At 38.0% G+C, this 16,769-nt stretch overlaps 1 protein-coding gene across 2 annotated transcripts in view; it reads left to right on the top strand.

Annotated features, from left to right (window-relative positions):
- Nucleotides 1-14,667, top strand: part of LOC139142750 (RING finger protein 17-like) — a 34,773-nt gene extending 20,106 nt beyond the window's left edge. For both annotated transcript variants that reach the window (XM_070712857.1, XM_070712856.1), the window contains 13 exons: nucleotides 197-353; nucleotides 799-1,005; nucleotides 1,482-1,639; nucleotides 2,366-3,921; nucleotides 4,453-4,625; nucleotides 5,157-5,276; nucleotides 5,713-5,799; nucleotides 6,542-6,769; nucleotides 7,230-7,374; nucleotides 7,773-7,911; nucleotides 8,549-8,738; nucleotides 9,322-9,446; nucleotides 13,718-14,667. In XM_070712857.1, the coding sequence (XP_070568958.1) occupies nucleotides 197-353; nucleotides 799-1,005; nucleotides 1,482-1,639; nucleotides 2,366-3,921; nucleotides 4,453-4,625; nucleotides 5,157-5,276; nucleotides 5,713-5,799; nucleotides 6,542-6,769; nucleotides 7,230-7,374; nucleotides 7,773-7,911; nucleotides 8,549-8,738; nucleotides 9,322-9,446; nucleotides 13,718-13,760 (3,328 nt within the window). In that variant the 3' untranslated portion in view covers nucleotides 13,761-14,667. The remainder of the gene's footprint in view (nucleotides 1-196; nucleotides 354-798; nucleotides 1,006-1,481; nucleotides 1,640-2,365; nucleotides 3,922-4,452; nucleotides 4,626-5,156; nucleotides 5,277-5,712; nucleotides 5,800-6,541; nucleotides 6,770-7,229; nucleotides 7,375-7,772; nucleotides 7,912-8,548; nucleotides 8,739-9,321; nucleotides 9,447-13,717) is intronic.
- The last annotated feature ends 2,102 nt before the right edge of the window (nucleotides 14,668-16,769 follow it).

The following is a 16,769-nucleotide window of genomic DNA, read 5'->3' as shown; positions in this document are numbered from 1 at the left end:
ACAGTTTGGTGAGCAAATTAGAAAACCCAATTGACCAATAACTAGGTGATAGTTTTGGCCATACTGGTAGGAGTATAAAGTGTACAATTTGGGCACCAAAGCTTGAAATTCTTTTTTACAAATTAATAAAGAACTACAGATTGGTAAATAAAACAACTAACTGTCTGCATTCCTCTGTTTTATTTTTTTTTTTCAGTTTGATGAAATCCATGACGTCTTACTATAATAAACATCCATGTGATGATGAGGAGATAGAATGGACTGATGGTGCAGTCTGTGCAGCTCTCTATGTACAAGGGGAAGTGTGGTGCCGTGCCAAGATTGTGACATTACTGCCGGGAAACTTGTGTGTGGTACGATTTCTTTCTGCTTCAAACATTTGCTGGGCTGCAAGGAAAAGATTTGACACTGAGATAGAGCTATATGTTGGGTATTATGAAATTAGTATCATGGTGATTTTTTCCTGAATTTACCTTATCAGTTGTAAACATGGCAGAGTTAGAAGGAACGTCTTGCAGTCTAAAAGTTAAACAACAAATGAAACAGAAGATCCAGTGCCTATATTTGGTACCATCAAATACTTTGGATTTGATTTGTTCAACTTTTCAGTTTTTGAAGCAATACAGATACTCTTTCCCATGTTTGTATGTGTTAAAGTAATATTTACAGTAATACTTTTAAACAGTTCATTCAGGTGTTTAGTTATTTGCAGAGCCACATGTATGACCATAGATATCCTGTGAAATATTTTTCTAAAAGGCTTATAATTTCTCATGTTTTGTTCACACTTTTCATCAGGTCATATACACAGACTTTGGCAACTCGGAAGTTGTTGCTCTTGCAAACTTACGGAAGTTGAATGAGGAGTTCAGAACGCCTTCACCCTTTGCGATATGTTGTTATCTGGCTGGTATTCAACCAGCAGGTGGCAAACACTGGACAAAGACAGCTTGTGAATTCCTAGTAGCTCTTATCTGTGGTGTAGAGTGCTTTCTCATCAACAAGGTATGTTAACAGGTCTTTAATAAATTATTTCTGTATTTCAAAAACAGCATGGACACACCCTGTTTCCTTCAAGCTCATGCAAAATTACACACTTTCATGGGTCCTAGGGGTTACTGAAAATGAAACTATATGCACATCGTTTAAACATAATGAAATGGCAAATAATGTAAATCAGCCAGCATTGATTTTATTGCCATACTCATTGATGTTTGAAGGCCATTAACAAGGGTTGTATTTGTACTTTTGATGACATTGTAAACTATATATTTTGGATAATCATATTTGTACTTGACATCACCAGTAAGGCACAGTTATTACGGATAGACAAATGTACTTCTGTCTTTGTTGAACTTCGTAGTTTCATCTTTTTTTCCTGCTGGTTGACCCTAACCATCAATTGATGGACTTTTGTGGAAAGTATTGACATTCTGGGATGTACTAGACAAAGTATTGATTTTCTTTTATTTTTTGAACAGGAGAGTGAAGCAGGTAAAAACAGTTCGGTACTTCCAATTGACTTGCTGTATGAGATACCAGAGGATGAAACAGCTAATTCTGATGAACCTGCCACACCGATTTTGATCAGTGCAGCCAAAACATTGATACTGCAAGGAGTAGCATTACCCAGCAAGATGTAAGTCATGTCATACCAAATAAGCATAATATTATGTAATTGATTGCTTTGTAATTGTTCCAAACATCAAAGCAAGAATCATGTGACATTTGCTCTGCAAGACACTGTAATATATGTCCTATAAATTATTGGTATTCTTAACCCTTTGAACCCGGCTCAGACAGATGACGTCATAGAGTACCAGGGGTCAGGGTTCAAAGGGTTAAAAAGTAGACCTTTACCCAATTGATTTTTATTTTTTCTTCCACCCACATTTATATGTCCTGTGTTCGGTCAGCATTTTTGCACGATGCAGATTATAATGTTCATCTTGATATAATTCAGTGTTTGTTGTCAGGGCTGGAACCCTGGTAAGTTTTATTGGGGTTCCCCAGTCATGTTACCAGGGTTTCCTCAGAATATCAACAAAAGTATACTAGAGGACAACAGAAATGGCACCAGAGTGCAAGCAACATTTATCTATCTTCCTGAACCTGAGAAAAAATACTATGAAAATATACACTCAATCATCCATTTGTAGCCCATATTTTGTATTCACTCATTTCACAGTAAATAACTAATTTGAATCAAATTGTGGAGGTGTAAGTGTCCTTAAAAATTGTGTCCATTGTAGCTGAAATACCAGTGGTGATCTGAATCCACAACCGTGTTACATGTAACCTTCCAAGAATAGATAGAATGAAAAGATTTACTGAATGAAAAAATGAATTTGTTTTCCTATTGTAGGATACCAAGTCAGGGCTTCTCTCCAGATAATATTACTGGAATTGGTATCATCGGTAAGAGGCTGGAGGACAAGATGAATGAGAAATCTGTGATGAAAGCCAAGGCTGTATCACTGATCAAAGCAGAATACGGAAGTGACCAGACACCAATTGATGCCGCTGAAAGTGATGTGACTGAGAGTGATGATGCCACTGATGGAATCTTTGATGATGCTGATTCTGATACAGAAAGGCTTATGTATGATCTCTCTGACGAAAGCTCAGGTACTGTTGTCACAGGGAGTGTTACGCTGTGTGATGACCAAACCATAGTTGGTTCAGAAGATACCCCTGCAGAGGATGGCATTACTGGGGGTAACGAAGAAATGCCATCTCTCAGCTCAGGAGTCTGTGAAGGAAAAAATGATGAATTTGTGCCAGTTGTAGAGAAAAATATCAACCCCACAACTACTGTCATAAAAGAGATAGATGGTGTCCCACATGATGGTGCAGGAGATAGGAAAGAAACCATCCTTGCTACAGAAAAAGATGGCAAGCCAGCAACCGGTATTACAATCACACATGATGGTGGAGGAGATAGGAGAGACATCACCAACACAGTGTCCAGTAGTTGCAGTGGTAGAGCTATCGGCCCAATCATAAAAATTGATGGAAAGGTTTGGTCAGGTAGTGATAATGTGGTACCTGATGGTGGCGGAGACAGAGTTATGAATCCAGTTGGCGGACAGGATGATGGGATTAGGCATGGTACCCCAACAGTTGCAACTGGCGCTGGCGCTGGACATAAACATGGCAACCATGTACTGAAAGCAGATGTAGGAATGGGTCATAGCATGAATACTCCATCACCTGATTTTAGTGGTGATGCAGGCAGAGTTAGAGGTCTGGTCAAAACACAAGATAGTACAGCCAGGCCTGGCACTCCAACATTGGTGCAGAGAGCTGATCGAGACCAACTCAGCCCTGTCCTGAAAACAAAGGAAGGAATGAGGCGAAGAATGGGTAGTCTGACACCTGAAAATGGTAGTTGTGGAGATAAGATTGCACCTCCTGTTGATAAGCCAGATGGTAACAAAAGGCCCATCGGGGAAGCTTCATCTTCTGATGGTGGTTGTAATGTGGTCAGCATACCTCTTTTAAAACCAGCCGGTGGTATTCACCACGGCAGCACTGCCACCAGGCAAAAGCAAAGTGTTTCAGATGATACATTTGCCAATCCCTTGAAGAAATCAGATGGTGGAGTAAGTTGCAGCTTCCCTGAGTCAATGTTAAAAACCAGACACTTGAACAGGACCATCACAACTGATAGCAGACCTGATGTGAAAGTGCTGTCAAATGCTACTACCACTGTACAAACCAGCCACACTGGAGACAATACCTGCAGTCCTCATGAAACAAATAGTGGCCATGGATTGACATCCACTGTTGGGCATATGAGTGGAATCCACCAGAAAGTACTGTACAAACCTCCAGTCCTGCCCACATCTGATGTAATCAGTTTTTCAGTGACATATGTTGACAGTGATTGTATGATTTATGGACATGAAATCAAAGAAGGTGTGTACATGGTTTGACAATTTAGCAAGCGAGATTGATCAGTATGGCCCGATGGATGGCACAGATTTGTTTTGCAATGCCTTGCCAGGGTTAATTTTCTTTCTGTAGTTTCAAATAGCCGCTTGACTGGTGTTGAAATAAGTTTCAAAACATTTTAATAACGATTAGACAATCTTCCAGAATTTTACACACTATGACAAATACCAACTCGCATTTTACTGGAATGTGTGGTAAAATTGTGTCCACCTTCCATTTTGTTAGACAATGTTGTTGGAGCGGTCTCAGTCAGAAAATGTAACAACGTAGCTGGCTATTGAACCACTCTTTTTTTGGGAGTGAAGATTTAGCCGAGTGGTTCTCTCTGTGGCCTGTATGCTAGGCGACTGATGCTGTATGTTGTGGGTTTGAACCCGATCGAAAACTAGCCGTATTATAAAGGCATGGCTCACTGGTGTTCTTTTGCCATTTCCTTTTAATACCATCACCCCAGTACTATCAATTCTATTCCACGTCTTTTCTGTCTCTCTTCAGGAAATGAGACGTTGATGAGAGTGATGGATAATTTGCAAGTGAAGTTTGAAGGTAGCAAGCCTTTACCCAATGACTATGATTGGAGACTTGGCCAGGCTTGCTCTGCCAAGTTTAAAGATGATGAACAGTGGTACAGAGCAAAAATATTGGACATAACTGATACTGGAATAGAAGTGAGTTTAATAATTATGTACACCTGACAGTTACACAGTTGTTACTCAAATGACACCCAAATCCATACGTGGCTTAATTAAGTAGCGGTCGAATCAAGAGCTGTTGTTTTGCTCTCAAGTTAACATTCCCTTTTAGTCCTCAATTCTTCCTAATAACCCCTGACAGGTATTTGTATACCACAGTGACATCATTCAAATCGAAATACTTATTGAGCTTATCGACACAGTGTCTGTTGTGTAAAATGCAATGTTTTTGTACACATTCAGATACTAGTCAGGACCAGAATTCACTTGTCAACAATAAAACTGCAGTTGTCACATGTAAAGCTGAGAAGACGGGCTCAATGCTGTGCAATGGATGAAGAAACTAATAGTAGACAATGAAAACAAAAATAGAAGGAAACCTCATCAAAAGGCTACATCTACACTGGCGCTTTAAATATTTGTCTCTGCAGACAACTTTAAGGAGTACACTTTGATAAAGCTTTGTCTAATAAATACAAATCATCACTGATTTCTTTTTTTTCCCAGGTGATTTACATCGACTTTGGTAACACGGAGATTGTGGACAGGAGCCATCTACGAGATGAAGTGGTTGATATTGATATTCCACAACACTGTCTGGAGTGTGTTCTCCATGGAATCACACCTGTAAGTGTGTAGAACAAGTGATTTTTTGACCTTGTTAAGTTTTCTTTTCTCTTTGTTAGTTTGATGTTTATGTCTATTGAAAATGTTTGTTTGCATGAGAATATTTACACCTTCTGTTTCTGTTCATTTGTATCTGCTCATGATGCATTTATTTCTCCATAACTTCACGTTCTATGCCAACTAGTGTCCACACTACAGGGTATATAATTGTCCATCTGGACAGACTTGTAGGAAATGGAAGGTATACATGTTTTTATTTATTTTCCATTCCAACAAGTTTGTAGGACATGTTACATTCGTAACAGTTGTGATTTCCTAAAGTATAGATTTAACTACCAAGTAAGTTGTGCCGTTGCCTAGTCTATCAAAATATTGCTAGCATTGCTGGCAATTTGTGCTTGACAGAATGCTTTACCTCAAAATAAATCTATTGCAGAATTCTGGAAGTGGTAAATGGTGCAAAGAAGCAATCTATTTCTTGACAGAAACTCTGCTTGGTAACATTGTGACAGTGTACATCAAGGTACGTGTTAATCCTATCACCTCTAGAAAATGTAGAACTTGGTAGTGTTAAAGAAGTATACATCTGAATCACCAGTCTGAATTTCTTTTCCAAAGTTGAGCAAAAAAAGAAACACACCTGCATGACAATTATATTTGGTGCTGATTGAAACTGCACTCATATGCATTTAATTTAATCAAACAGTACATGCATATGTTTGGAACAACGGTGTACTTGAAGAATACCACACACAGTTCACAGTAGAAGTCAGTATTTTGTCTGAGAGACGGTACCTTTGATTTTGAAGAAATATAAAATATAATCCCAAAATTGAAGTTTAATAATATACTAGGGCATTGTAAGGGTCCAGTATTTCTCAGTCTTGTCAGCCAAAAGGTAATTTAGTATAATTCTATCACATGATTTATACAGTAGCCAGGCATTCAGTGTCATGGACAATGTATGACCATGACAATCTATGCACAATGCGGTCATTTCTTCTGTCTCTGTAAGAAAGTCTAAAAAAACCAATATCATTGATCTCGCTGCCCTTGTAAGACACTTTACTTTATTGTGTTGAATCACTTGATACAAAAGTGCTGGAATCCTTTCTGTATTTGAAAAGAAAGTATTCATACTTACCGTGGTACTCTTCTAAACAATCATAGCCCCAAGGACACTGTTTTCTCATGAGATTAGGATTTACTTTCTGCCTGTATATAAATGCTAATACAATCTTGCATATAATACTTCTTCATAACAGGCTCCGGCTGTCATCCGCAAGCCTCTACAGGTTGATGTAAAAGTAGAGAATTTTACCAGCTTGTCAGAAGTCTTGGTTCACCAGGGATGGGCCAGATGTTTCAGTGACAGTCTGGTCATTAAAGATGTGAATGCCAATCCAATGAAATCAGTGTATAAACAGCCACAGTTGCCATCACCCGGTGTCTTCTTTCCTGTCATTGTCACACACATCAATAACCCAGGAAATGTAAGTCTTTTATCATGTCTTAATAGATTGGTGAAAGTATATTAAATTTGTAACATTTATGTCTTCACGGAAACTACTTCATTAGCCTGATGTGAGTTCTGGTACCACATTGCCCGATATGCTGTGTGATTCTGCGAGGGCTCCCACACTGTCTTTCAGGCCACTATGATGCCTCAACAGGCAGTATGTGCATCCTGGAAACTGGCTGCCCTCCCCTGAGACCATTCAAATCTCTGAGTGATCTCATTGGAAAGGTAGTGACGATGCCAGGATGTGCCGTCGCCCCTGGATTTTTGTCAAGACTTTGTCTCTGAGTCATTCCTTTGCGCTAACAGTGAAACCCAATTGGAGTTATATGATAATATCTTATTACTCATAGGGTTTGATTTGACATCTCCACTTGACCAAATACTTGCCATTGACCATTGAAAGTTCACTTAGTCTTTTATTACTTTTACAGGTGTACATTCAACGATTGGGGCCACAAGCAAACAGTGATGACTCAGCACAAGGAGCTGTAGGAGAGTTGGAAGAACTTGAAAGAATTTCTTCAGAAATGAACAAACATGCTGATGACTTTGAGATGATTGAAAATCCAGTTCCTGGTAAGTTTTCAAGAAACATTCTGTAAATTAGTTTTTCTTTAGTCAAAGACCATCAAGCAGATTACATCATAGAAGGAAGTAAATTACTGCATGTCTTTATTAACCCCTTTGCCTTCAGTGGTTTTGCCCAAACCCATTGTTATCGATAGTAAATGTAGACCTGTTTACAAAGATTTAGGGTGAACAGGTTAAAATACACGTTCTGGAATACTTTTTGGTAAGTCAGTTGATTTATGCCTCTCAATTTTAATTGTATAACTGATGAGGATTATCATTATAGGTGCTCTTACCACCTGTAACTATACACTGTATTTCACCCTGTGTTCAATGTTTCCCCCTCATCTGTCCTCCGGTCACTCTTTCCTGGTCACTCTGTCTTGATTCCTCTTGTTTCACAGGCATGGCATGTTGTAGTCAATACATCTATGATGATGAATGGTACAGATCTGAAATTCTCAAAGTCAAGTCTCTGAGTCCTTTGACAGTGGAGGTTGGATATGTGGATTATGGAACTAAAGAAACAATACCAGTAGACAGGCAAGTTATTTCACGATATATGAGAGCCAGGTAGCACTTTCCCAGCAAAAGATTATGTCACTTTTGGCACACAGTTTCATTATCCTAAGTATAGATGTTAGGAAGGTTAACCACACTCAGTATTGGTTGGAGTTTTTATTGAAGTTTGTTCTACTAATATGACTTACAGGGTCCCGTACAGTCCTGTATTGTCTTGGTAAGTTTTTAAATTGTAAAGCTGCCTAGAAAATCCTTGAAAATGAAATTTAATCAGGGAAAGTTGATAATACACCCACAGTTTTCAAAAGTCCCAAGACAATAATCTGTCATGATATGGTAAAAGTGATATGTAAAATGATATTAAAATGGTATATTGAACAAATGATGTCTTTGAAATGGTATTTTTGACTGTAAAAAGTCCTTGAAAATATGCAGTAAGGGTCGAAGTCACTGAATTTTTAGTGACTTTGAGTGCATGGACTCTTGACTTTTGATGAAAAAGATGAATATTTTGTTAATTTGTTATTTCAGCGAGACACTCAGTATAGGATGACTCAGAGGGCAACCGATTATTTCATTGCTTTATTTAGAGAACTTTGTCTGCTGCAAAGGTGCCTGTGTATATGACATTCAGAATTTGATATTTGTACACTTTCAGGCTGAGAAAGTTACCAGAAGAATTCAAACACTTACCAGTGCAAGCTGTGAAATGTGAGTTAGTTGGACTGAAACCACCATCCTGTGTACCAAGTGATGTAAAACTAGTCCAAGGTACAGCGTGGCCTGAGGGTTCCCTCCATGCTCTAACCAATGTAGTCATGGATCAAAGACTTACAGCATGTATTAAGGCAAGTGTACTAATGTGAACCATTTCTATCAAATGTACATGTAGCAGACTTGCTCATACTTTGCAATGAGCAATTATGAGATTTTTACAAAGTTTTATTTGGTGTGATATCATCTTTGATACATAGCTTCAAATAAACATAAAACTTAATATGCTAATTAGCAATTGGCTGGTGTGGATCTGTGAAATATTGTTCACTATTGACATGTCTTTGTATATTCATTGCATAGTCAGGCTTTGAGAGTTGATTTAATCGATCACCTCAGCCCTCAAATCCCCAGTTCTCTCAGAAGTTGTAGTTTAGATTTGCTATTTACATGGTATTAGTCCTTTGTTTTTCCTCTTGAAAGGTTACCAAGCTTGTAAGTCTACGGTCAGTTAAATTGTAAAACAATTTTGAAGTAGAAGTTTGAATGTAATTAGTTTGCATACTATTATTAGACACTTTGAGCTATCTTTGCCTGCATGTGTTTTAACTACAGTTTGTCAATGACTACCAAGGACTATCATGGGATGGAAGGGTGTCATTGATGATGACATATGCACATCAAAGTATAAGCCTAGGGTTTTATTGATACTTGCAGGAAAGTGACAGTAAAGTGAAGTTACTGCTGTTCACCAGTGTGCCTACAGATAAAGGTGTTCCTCTTGTGTTTAAATCACTGGTTGAACAGGGACTAGCAGAACTGGACAGTGATGCTGTGGAACAGTAAGTGACTAACCAATTGTAGTAATGCGGTCAAACACACAGTAAGAGAGGCTACCCACAATTCTCTATGATTTGTACACATGGAGATCACTCACTGAACTGAATCAGATTTCTTCTGTACACAGAACAACTCGGTCCATATTTCAAAATTCTGGCAACATAGTTCTGATGATCATCATTTTCTGATTTCTCACTGTGAATAATGAGAAGATCAACTCCTTTTCCGCGGAGGAGATAGCAATTTTGTAATTTTGTCAACATAGATTTTTGAAAGCCATACACAATATTTTCAAGGAAACTAAGGGAATAAGTTGCATCTGTGTTGGCAAAAGAAAGGGTATTGATCTTTTTTAATGTTTGTACCAAAGGAAATTTGCATATCTGACAGGTGGTATGATGAGACCATCTTAGTTGCTGATATCTTTATCTTGAAAAGTGTGCAATTTTTAGCACCTCCAAACGTTGGCTTCTCATTCAATTTACTCTTGAATTTTAAACATAATCAATAATTTTGGAACATAGTTTTAACAAATAATCCTGAACTTAAATTGTAAGGTAAAAATTGTTAAGAAACTGATAAAATTGTAAAAGCCTTTAGCAAAAAATGTCTGAGTGAACAAATCGAGGGGAATTGTGCGTAGCCTCACTTACTATGGAACAGTAAGTGACTAACCAATGATAGTGATGCTGTAGAACAATAAGTGACTAGAAAATGACAGTGATGCTGTAGGACAGTAAGTGACTAGAAAATGACAGTGATGCTGTAGGACAGTAAGTGACTAGAAAATGACAGTGATGCTGTAGGACAGTAAGTGACTAGAAAATGACAGTGATGCTGTAGGACAGTAAGTGACTAGAAAATGACAGTGATGCTGTAGGACAGTAAGTGACTAGAAAATGACAGTGATGCTGTAGGACAGTAAGTGACTAGAAAATGACAGTGATGCTGTAGGACAGTAAGTGACTAGAAAATGACAGTGATGCTGTAGGACAGTAAGTGACTAGAAAATGACAGTGATGCTGTAGGACAGTAAGTGACTAGAAAATGACAGTGATGCTGTAGGACAGTAAGTGACTAGAAAATGACAGTGATGCTGTAGAACAGGAAATGACTATCCAATGATAGTGCTGCTGTAGGACATTAAGTTACTAGAAAATGATAGTGATGCTGTAGGACAGTTAGTAACTAGACAATGACAGTGATGCTGTAGGACAGTAAGTGACTAGAAAATGAGAGTGATGCTGTAGGACAGTAAGTGACTAGAAAATGACAGTGATGCTGTAGACAGTAAGTGACTAGAAAATGACAGTGATGCTGTAGGACAGTAAGTGACTAGAAAATGACAGTGATGCTGTAGGACAGTAAGTGACCAGAAAATGACAGTGATGCTGTAGGACAGTAAGTGACTAGAAAATGACAGTGATGCTGTAGGACAGTAAGTGACTAGAATATGACAGTGATGCTTTTGGACAGTAAGAGACTAGAAAATGACAGTGATGCTGTAGGACAGTAAGTGACTAGAAAATGACAGTGATGCTGTAGGACAGTAAGTGACTAGAAAATGACATTGATGCTATTGGACAGTAAGTGACTAGAAAATGACAGTGATACTGCAGGACAGTGACTAGAAATGACAGTGATGCTGTAGGACAGTAAGTGGCAAGAAAATGACAGTGATGTTGTAGGCCAGTAAGTGACTAGAAAATGACAGTGATGCTGTAGGACAGTAAGTGACTAGAAAATGACAGTGATGCTGTAGGACAGTAAGTGACTAGAAAATGACAGTGATGCTGTAGGACAGTAAGTGACTAGAAAATGACAGTGATGCTGTAGGACAGTAAGTGACTAGAAAATGACAGTGATGCTGTAGAACAGTAAGTGACTAGAAAATGACAGTGATGCTGTAGGACAGTAAGTGACTAGAAAATGACAGTGATGCTGTAGAACAGTAAGTGACTAGAAAATGACAGTGATGCTGTAGGACAGTAAGTGACTAGAAAATGACAGTGATGCTGTAGGACAGTGACTAGAAAATGACAGTGATGCTGTAGGACAGTGACTAGAAAATGACAGTGATGCTGTAGGACAGTAAGTGACTAGAAAATGACAGTGATGCTGTAGAACAGTAAGTGACTAGAAAATGACAGTGATGCTGTAGGACAGTAAGTGACTAGAAAATGACAGTGATGCTGTAGGACAGTAAGTGACTAGAAAATGACAGTGATGCTGTAGGACAGTGACTAGAAAATGAAAGTGATGCTGTAGGACAGTGACTAGAAAATGACAGTGATGCTGTAGGACAGTAAGTGACAAGAAAATGACAGTGATGCTGTAGGACAGTAAGTGACTAGAAAATGACAGTGATGCTGTAGGACAGTAAGTGACAAGAAATGACAGTGATGCTATAGGACAGTAAATGACTAGAAATGACAGTGATGCTGTAGGACAGTAAGTGACTAGAAATGACAGTGATGCTATAGGACAGTAAGTGACTAGTAAATGACAGTGATGCTGTAGGACAGTAAGTGACTAGAAAATGACAGTGATGCTGTAGAACAGTAAGTGACTAGAAATGACAGTGATGCTGTAGGACAGTAAGTGACTAGAAAATGACAGTGATGCTGTAGAACAGTAAGTGACTAGAAAATGACAGTGATGCTGTAGGACAGTAAGTGACTAGAAAATGACAGTGATGCTGTAGGACAGTAAGTGACTAGAAAATGACAGTGATGCTGTAGGACAGTAAGTGACTAGAAAATGACAGTGATGCTGTAGGACAGTAAGTGACTAGAAAATGACAGTGATGCTGTAGGACAGTGACTAGAAAATGACAGTGATGCTGTAGGACAGTAAGTGACTAGAAAGTGACAGTGATGCTGTAGGACAGTAAGTGACTAGAAAATGACAGTGATGCTGTAGGACAGTGACTAGAAAATGACAGTGATGCTGTAGGACAGTAAGTGACTAGAAAATGACAGTGATGCTGTAGGACAGTAAGTGACTAGAAAATGACAGTGATGCTGTAGGACAGTAAGTGACTAGAAAATGACAGTGATGCTGTAGGACAGTGACTAGAAAATGACAGTGATGCTGTAGGACAGTAAGTGACTAGAAAATGACAGTGATGCTGTAGGACAGTGACTAGAAAATGACAGTGATGCTGTAGGACAGAAATGACAAGAAATGACAGTGATGCTGTAGGACAGTAAGTGACTAGAAAATAACAGGATGCTTTTGGACAGTAAGTGACTAGAAAATTACAGTGATGCTGTAGAACAGTAAGTGACTAGAAAATGACAGTGATGCTGTAGGACAGTGACTAGAAAATGACAGTGATGCTGTAGGACAGTAAGTGACTAGAAAATGACAGTGATGCTGTAGGACAGTGACTAGAAAATGACAGTGATGCTGTAGGACAGTAAGTGACTAGAAAATGACAGTGATGCTGTAGGACAGTAAGTGACTAGAAAATGACAGTGATGCTGTAGGACAGTAAGTGACTAGAAAATGACAGTGTGCCGTAGGACAGTAAGTGACTAACCAGTGTTTTATGGACAGACACTGTCTGTAATTCTTGACTTACTAACAGAATGGAATAGTGTTGTTGTGAACAGTAAATGTCGTCTGTACACTACAGAGAGAAACTATGTCACACAATGAGTATTGTCAGGGGCACTGATTATCAGGCAATTTAGAAATTATTCATGAACACCTTTTTTCAATAATAGAGTGTATTTCACTTTCTGAGGTGAAAAATATTTTTGGTGGAAAATTATATGTCTAGTATCACGTCCTCAACAGTCACTCGGTCAACTTAAAATTGCTTAAAGCCACAGTCCTTAATCCCTCGATGATGTTCTTGCATCAATTCTTGTTGGCATTGACTGTTTATGTAATGTCAGTCCTTTGTTCACCTTTGAAGTTTTTGCAAAGTTAATTGAATTGTTCAGAGATGTAAATATGATAAAAAACAGCCCCTTTAATTCCTTCATCGTCGTCCAGCCAATACACTTTTATCAATGATGATTGTGGACACGTCTGCAGGAACCTGGGTGAGAGCATTTTATAGAGCATTTTGCCCTCCGACTGGCAGTTTGTCAAATCAGTCATTATGAGTAAGATTTTCATTCAAGTCAATCTGAATTTCAAGTAAAATGTAGAGTAGGTTTAAAATGCAATTTTCAAGTGCTGTGTACACATTGGTATTCTTGTTACATTGTACAAATGTATTTTTTCTAATGAAAGTATTTTATTCTTTGTCTTTCACTAGGTGTATGGTTGAACTCTCCAAACTGCAGCAGACATCTCACTAATGTCTCCTAAAATAGATTGAAAATGAGAATCGATGATAAAAGATGAAAGGCTTGAACAGTAGAAATGTAATACTTGTACTTTCTCTTGTATTTTACATTTAGTTAAACTTGTGTTTGCATGGTTTATACTGTCATTTTCTTTTTGTCAAAATTTAAGTAGCATTGTTATCTATTTTATTGTAGACAGAAAACTATTGCCATTCAGGCATGTAGACATCTATTTAAGTAAAATCATTACTTTTTGGAAATTAGCTGTAAGTAATGACTGCCCTATGTTTTGACGACATGTGTTTCCAAATATGGTTTACAAACATTGCAAAGTCTTTGGTTTTTCAAAATTTATCTCAACAAATTTCGTTATGCAGATAACTTGCTTTGATGCTCCAGAATATTGCATACATGAAATGGTTCAGTACATGTAAAAAGTGGGCCAGTAGATTGAATATTTCTGTGAACTCAGTTCTGACACTGATTGAGATTGGTTCATTGTATGACAGACAAATAATGCACAAAGGACAAGACAAAAGTTAAAACAAATGGTAAAATCACAGATGTTTCTCATCAATGCATGTTCACAACATTTGCTTGTGAGAGTAACGGCTAGGTGTCAAGGAATTAAACAGTTCTCATCTGTCATCACATTGTTGGATGTGAAAGTACCATGATATTGTGTTTATTGTAGAGAGTTGCATACTTCACCCCTGAAGTGAAGAGTTTAATACTGTACATTCTAGTATGTGTACAGGAAGTGACAAGACAGGAGACACAAGGATCAAACTGTAATATTGGGATATCTTGACCTTTAGAGACAAAAAAAGCTTTTGTTCTTTGTCTTAAGATGTGTGTTCACAGCTTGACCTTCTTTGTAACACAAATGTTAGGAATAAAACCTTACAGTTGATAGTTACTAGGTGTTTATATAGTGTGATTCCATCAGTATACAAGTGTGTTTTGGGTAAAATCTTGTATTGACCAAGATGCACCTTGTTTGCCCAGTGCAAATATAGAGACAACTCCACAGAGCAATACTTCAGTTCGTCTCCTCTTTATTGACATCAACATCAGCTCACACCAACACTAAATCACACGAGGACAAGCCACTCACCTTCCAAAGCCCTGGCACTGAGGGCGCCACTCATTACCAAATTAATGTTATCTCAATATTAGGCCAAAAAAAAGAAATGTTTCTGGTCAGGTCTTTCTTTAAAAAATGGTGTGGCGACGCGCATTTTATTTTTTATTTTTTTATTTTTTATTTTTTTTCCCTCAAGGGAGGGAGGAGGGTCAGTTTTATAGTTTTATCAATATAGTCACATATATACTGTTCATGCAGTCACTGATCATGTCCCCCAAAGAATTTTCTCTTTCTCTTCAGCCATTTTGGTTTGGTGTCAGCCACGGCCGCTGGCCACAAACAGAAAAAAAAGGGTGACGCGCTGTTGTTCAAGTGACGCGTACACTGACCAGAAACATTTCTCTTTTTTTTTTGGCCTTACTGACTTAGAGAGATGAGGAAGTATCAGTCATTAAAGCAGATAGTCTTTAAAATCTCATGAATTGAAATGTGAATACAGGTACAATATTGATCTTCGTCCTCTAAATTCCTTTCCCCTTTTCAATGACACTTAAAGTATTCGAATGATTGATCTGTTCCTATGTAAAAGACATTACACTGAACTCAGCAAGTTCTGAAAATGGTCATCATATAATCTGGATTGTCAAATTTCCTTGTGATTTGAAGTTTTTTTCCTCTAGATAAATAGGTAAGGAACTAAAACTTGCACAGGTCACAAATTGACCAATCATTTTCCAAATTTTGTGAATCTATGATTTATTGGTGTTGACCTGAAAATTTGATAGTGAAGTCGTCAACGTAATTCTTAGCTTAAGTTTGAAGCTTAAATTTCCCATAAGCTTCGGTCTCAAAATGGGGGAAAGCTATCCAAACTTTTTGAATGAGATTCAGAATTTCATTGCATATTTAGGGGCTGTGGATAATTGAAACATGCACATGGTAAACACAAGTAAGTGCATTTGGACTCAACCCCCTCCCCCTCCCGAAAACAAAAGTTTGGAAGTGCAAAAATCCAACCAATTCTCATTCTGTATCAGCATAAATACAATCAATCAATCTCTTGTACCAAACTCACCATGTTATCCCAGATTTTTGTTTTTCATTTAGTAAGAGAATGTTTGAAAGTGTCATTGAAGAAAGTTTTAGCTGAACTTTCGTGGTGCATACGTTTTTCATACAATGTATAGCTGCTTGAGAGGTCGTGTCTGACTGGTAGATTGAAATTATTTACAGCAACTTAAGGTAGAACGCACCTCGGGGACAGACATTCGGACTCTCAAACTTTTACAATTCTCTTCTGATATACCACATGTGGGTGGGGGGGGGGGGGGGGTTCATTTTAACCCTTTCACCCCCAGTTCCCTGTATACAGGTCCAACTTAACCATAGAAAACAATGGATTGGGACAAACCATGGTGGTGAAAGGTTCATTTTAAAGCTCTTGGTGAAAGAAATTTTTCACCGGCTTACTTTTTCGAAATTAGAAAATTTTTATTTTTCTCCATGGAGTTAACACAGGGATGGCGGCCATTTTGAATTTCTAATATCGGTAAATCTTGGGTAATTTTTTTCTCTAGTACCAAAATTTGCGCGGTGACCCCCTATTTTTATTCTTGATTTTGAAAGAGAATGATTAAAAGATTCCTTGAGGAAAGTTAGAGCAAAAGTTTAAGTCTTTCACTTTCGAGGTGCATACTACCTCAAGGAGTCTGAAACAAGCACTTTTATCTACCTGATTGGCTGTCAGCCTATAATTCAATAAAAACAGTGAGTTTCAGTCAACCAATCAGCAGGAAGCTACTGAGACTTTGCACATTAACCCATGTTTTGACTTCATGAAGCACTTTATTTATATTTTATTGCAACTGATAATAACTTTTAACATCGTAAAGCTTGTCCACTCTGTGCCACACAGGCTTACCATTCAAATGATG

This window comes from Ptychodera flava, chromosome 10 (genome assembly GCF_041260155.1).
Source record: "Ptychodera flava strain L36383 chromosome 10, AS_Pfla_20210202, whole genome shotgun sequence".
Classification (NCBI taxonomy): Eukaryota; Metazoa; Hemichordata; class Enteropneusta; family Ptychoderidae; genus Ptychodera; species Ptychodera flava.
The sequence above is the reverse complement of the archived record's forward strand: the minus strand, read 5'-3'. Positions and strand labels throughout refer to the sequence as shown.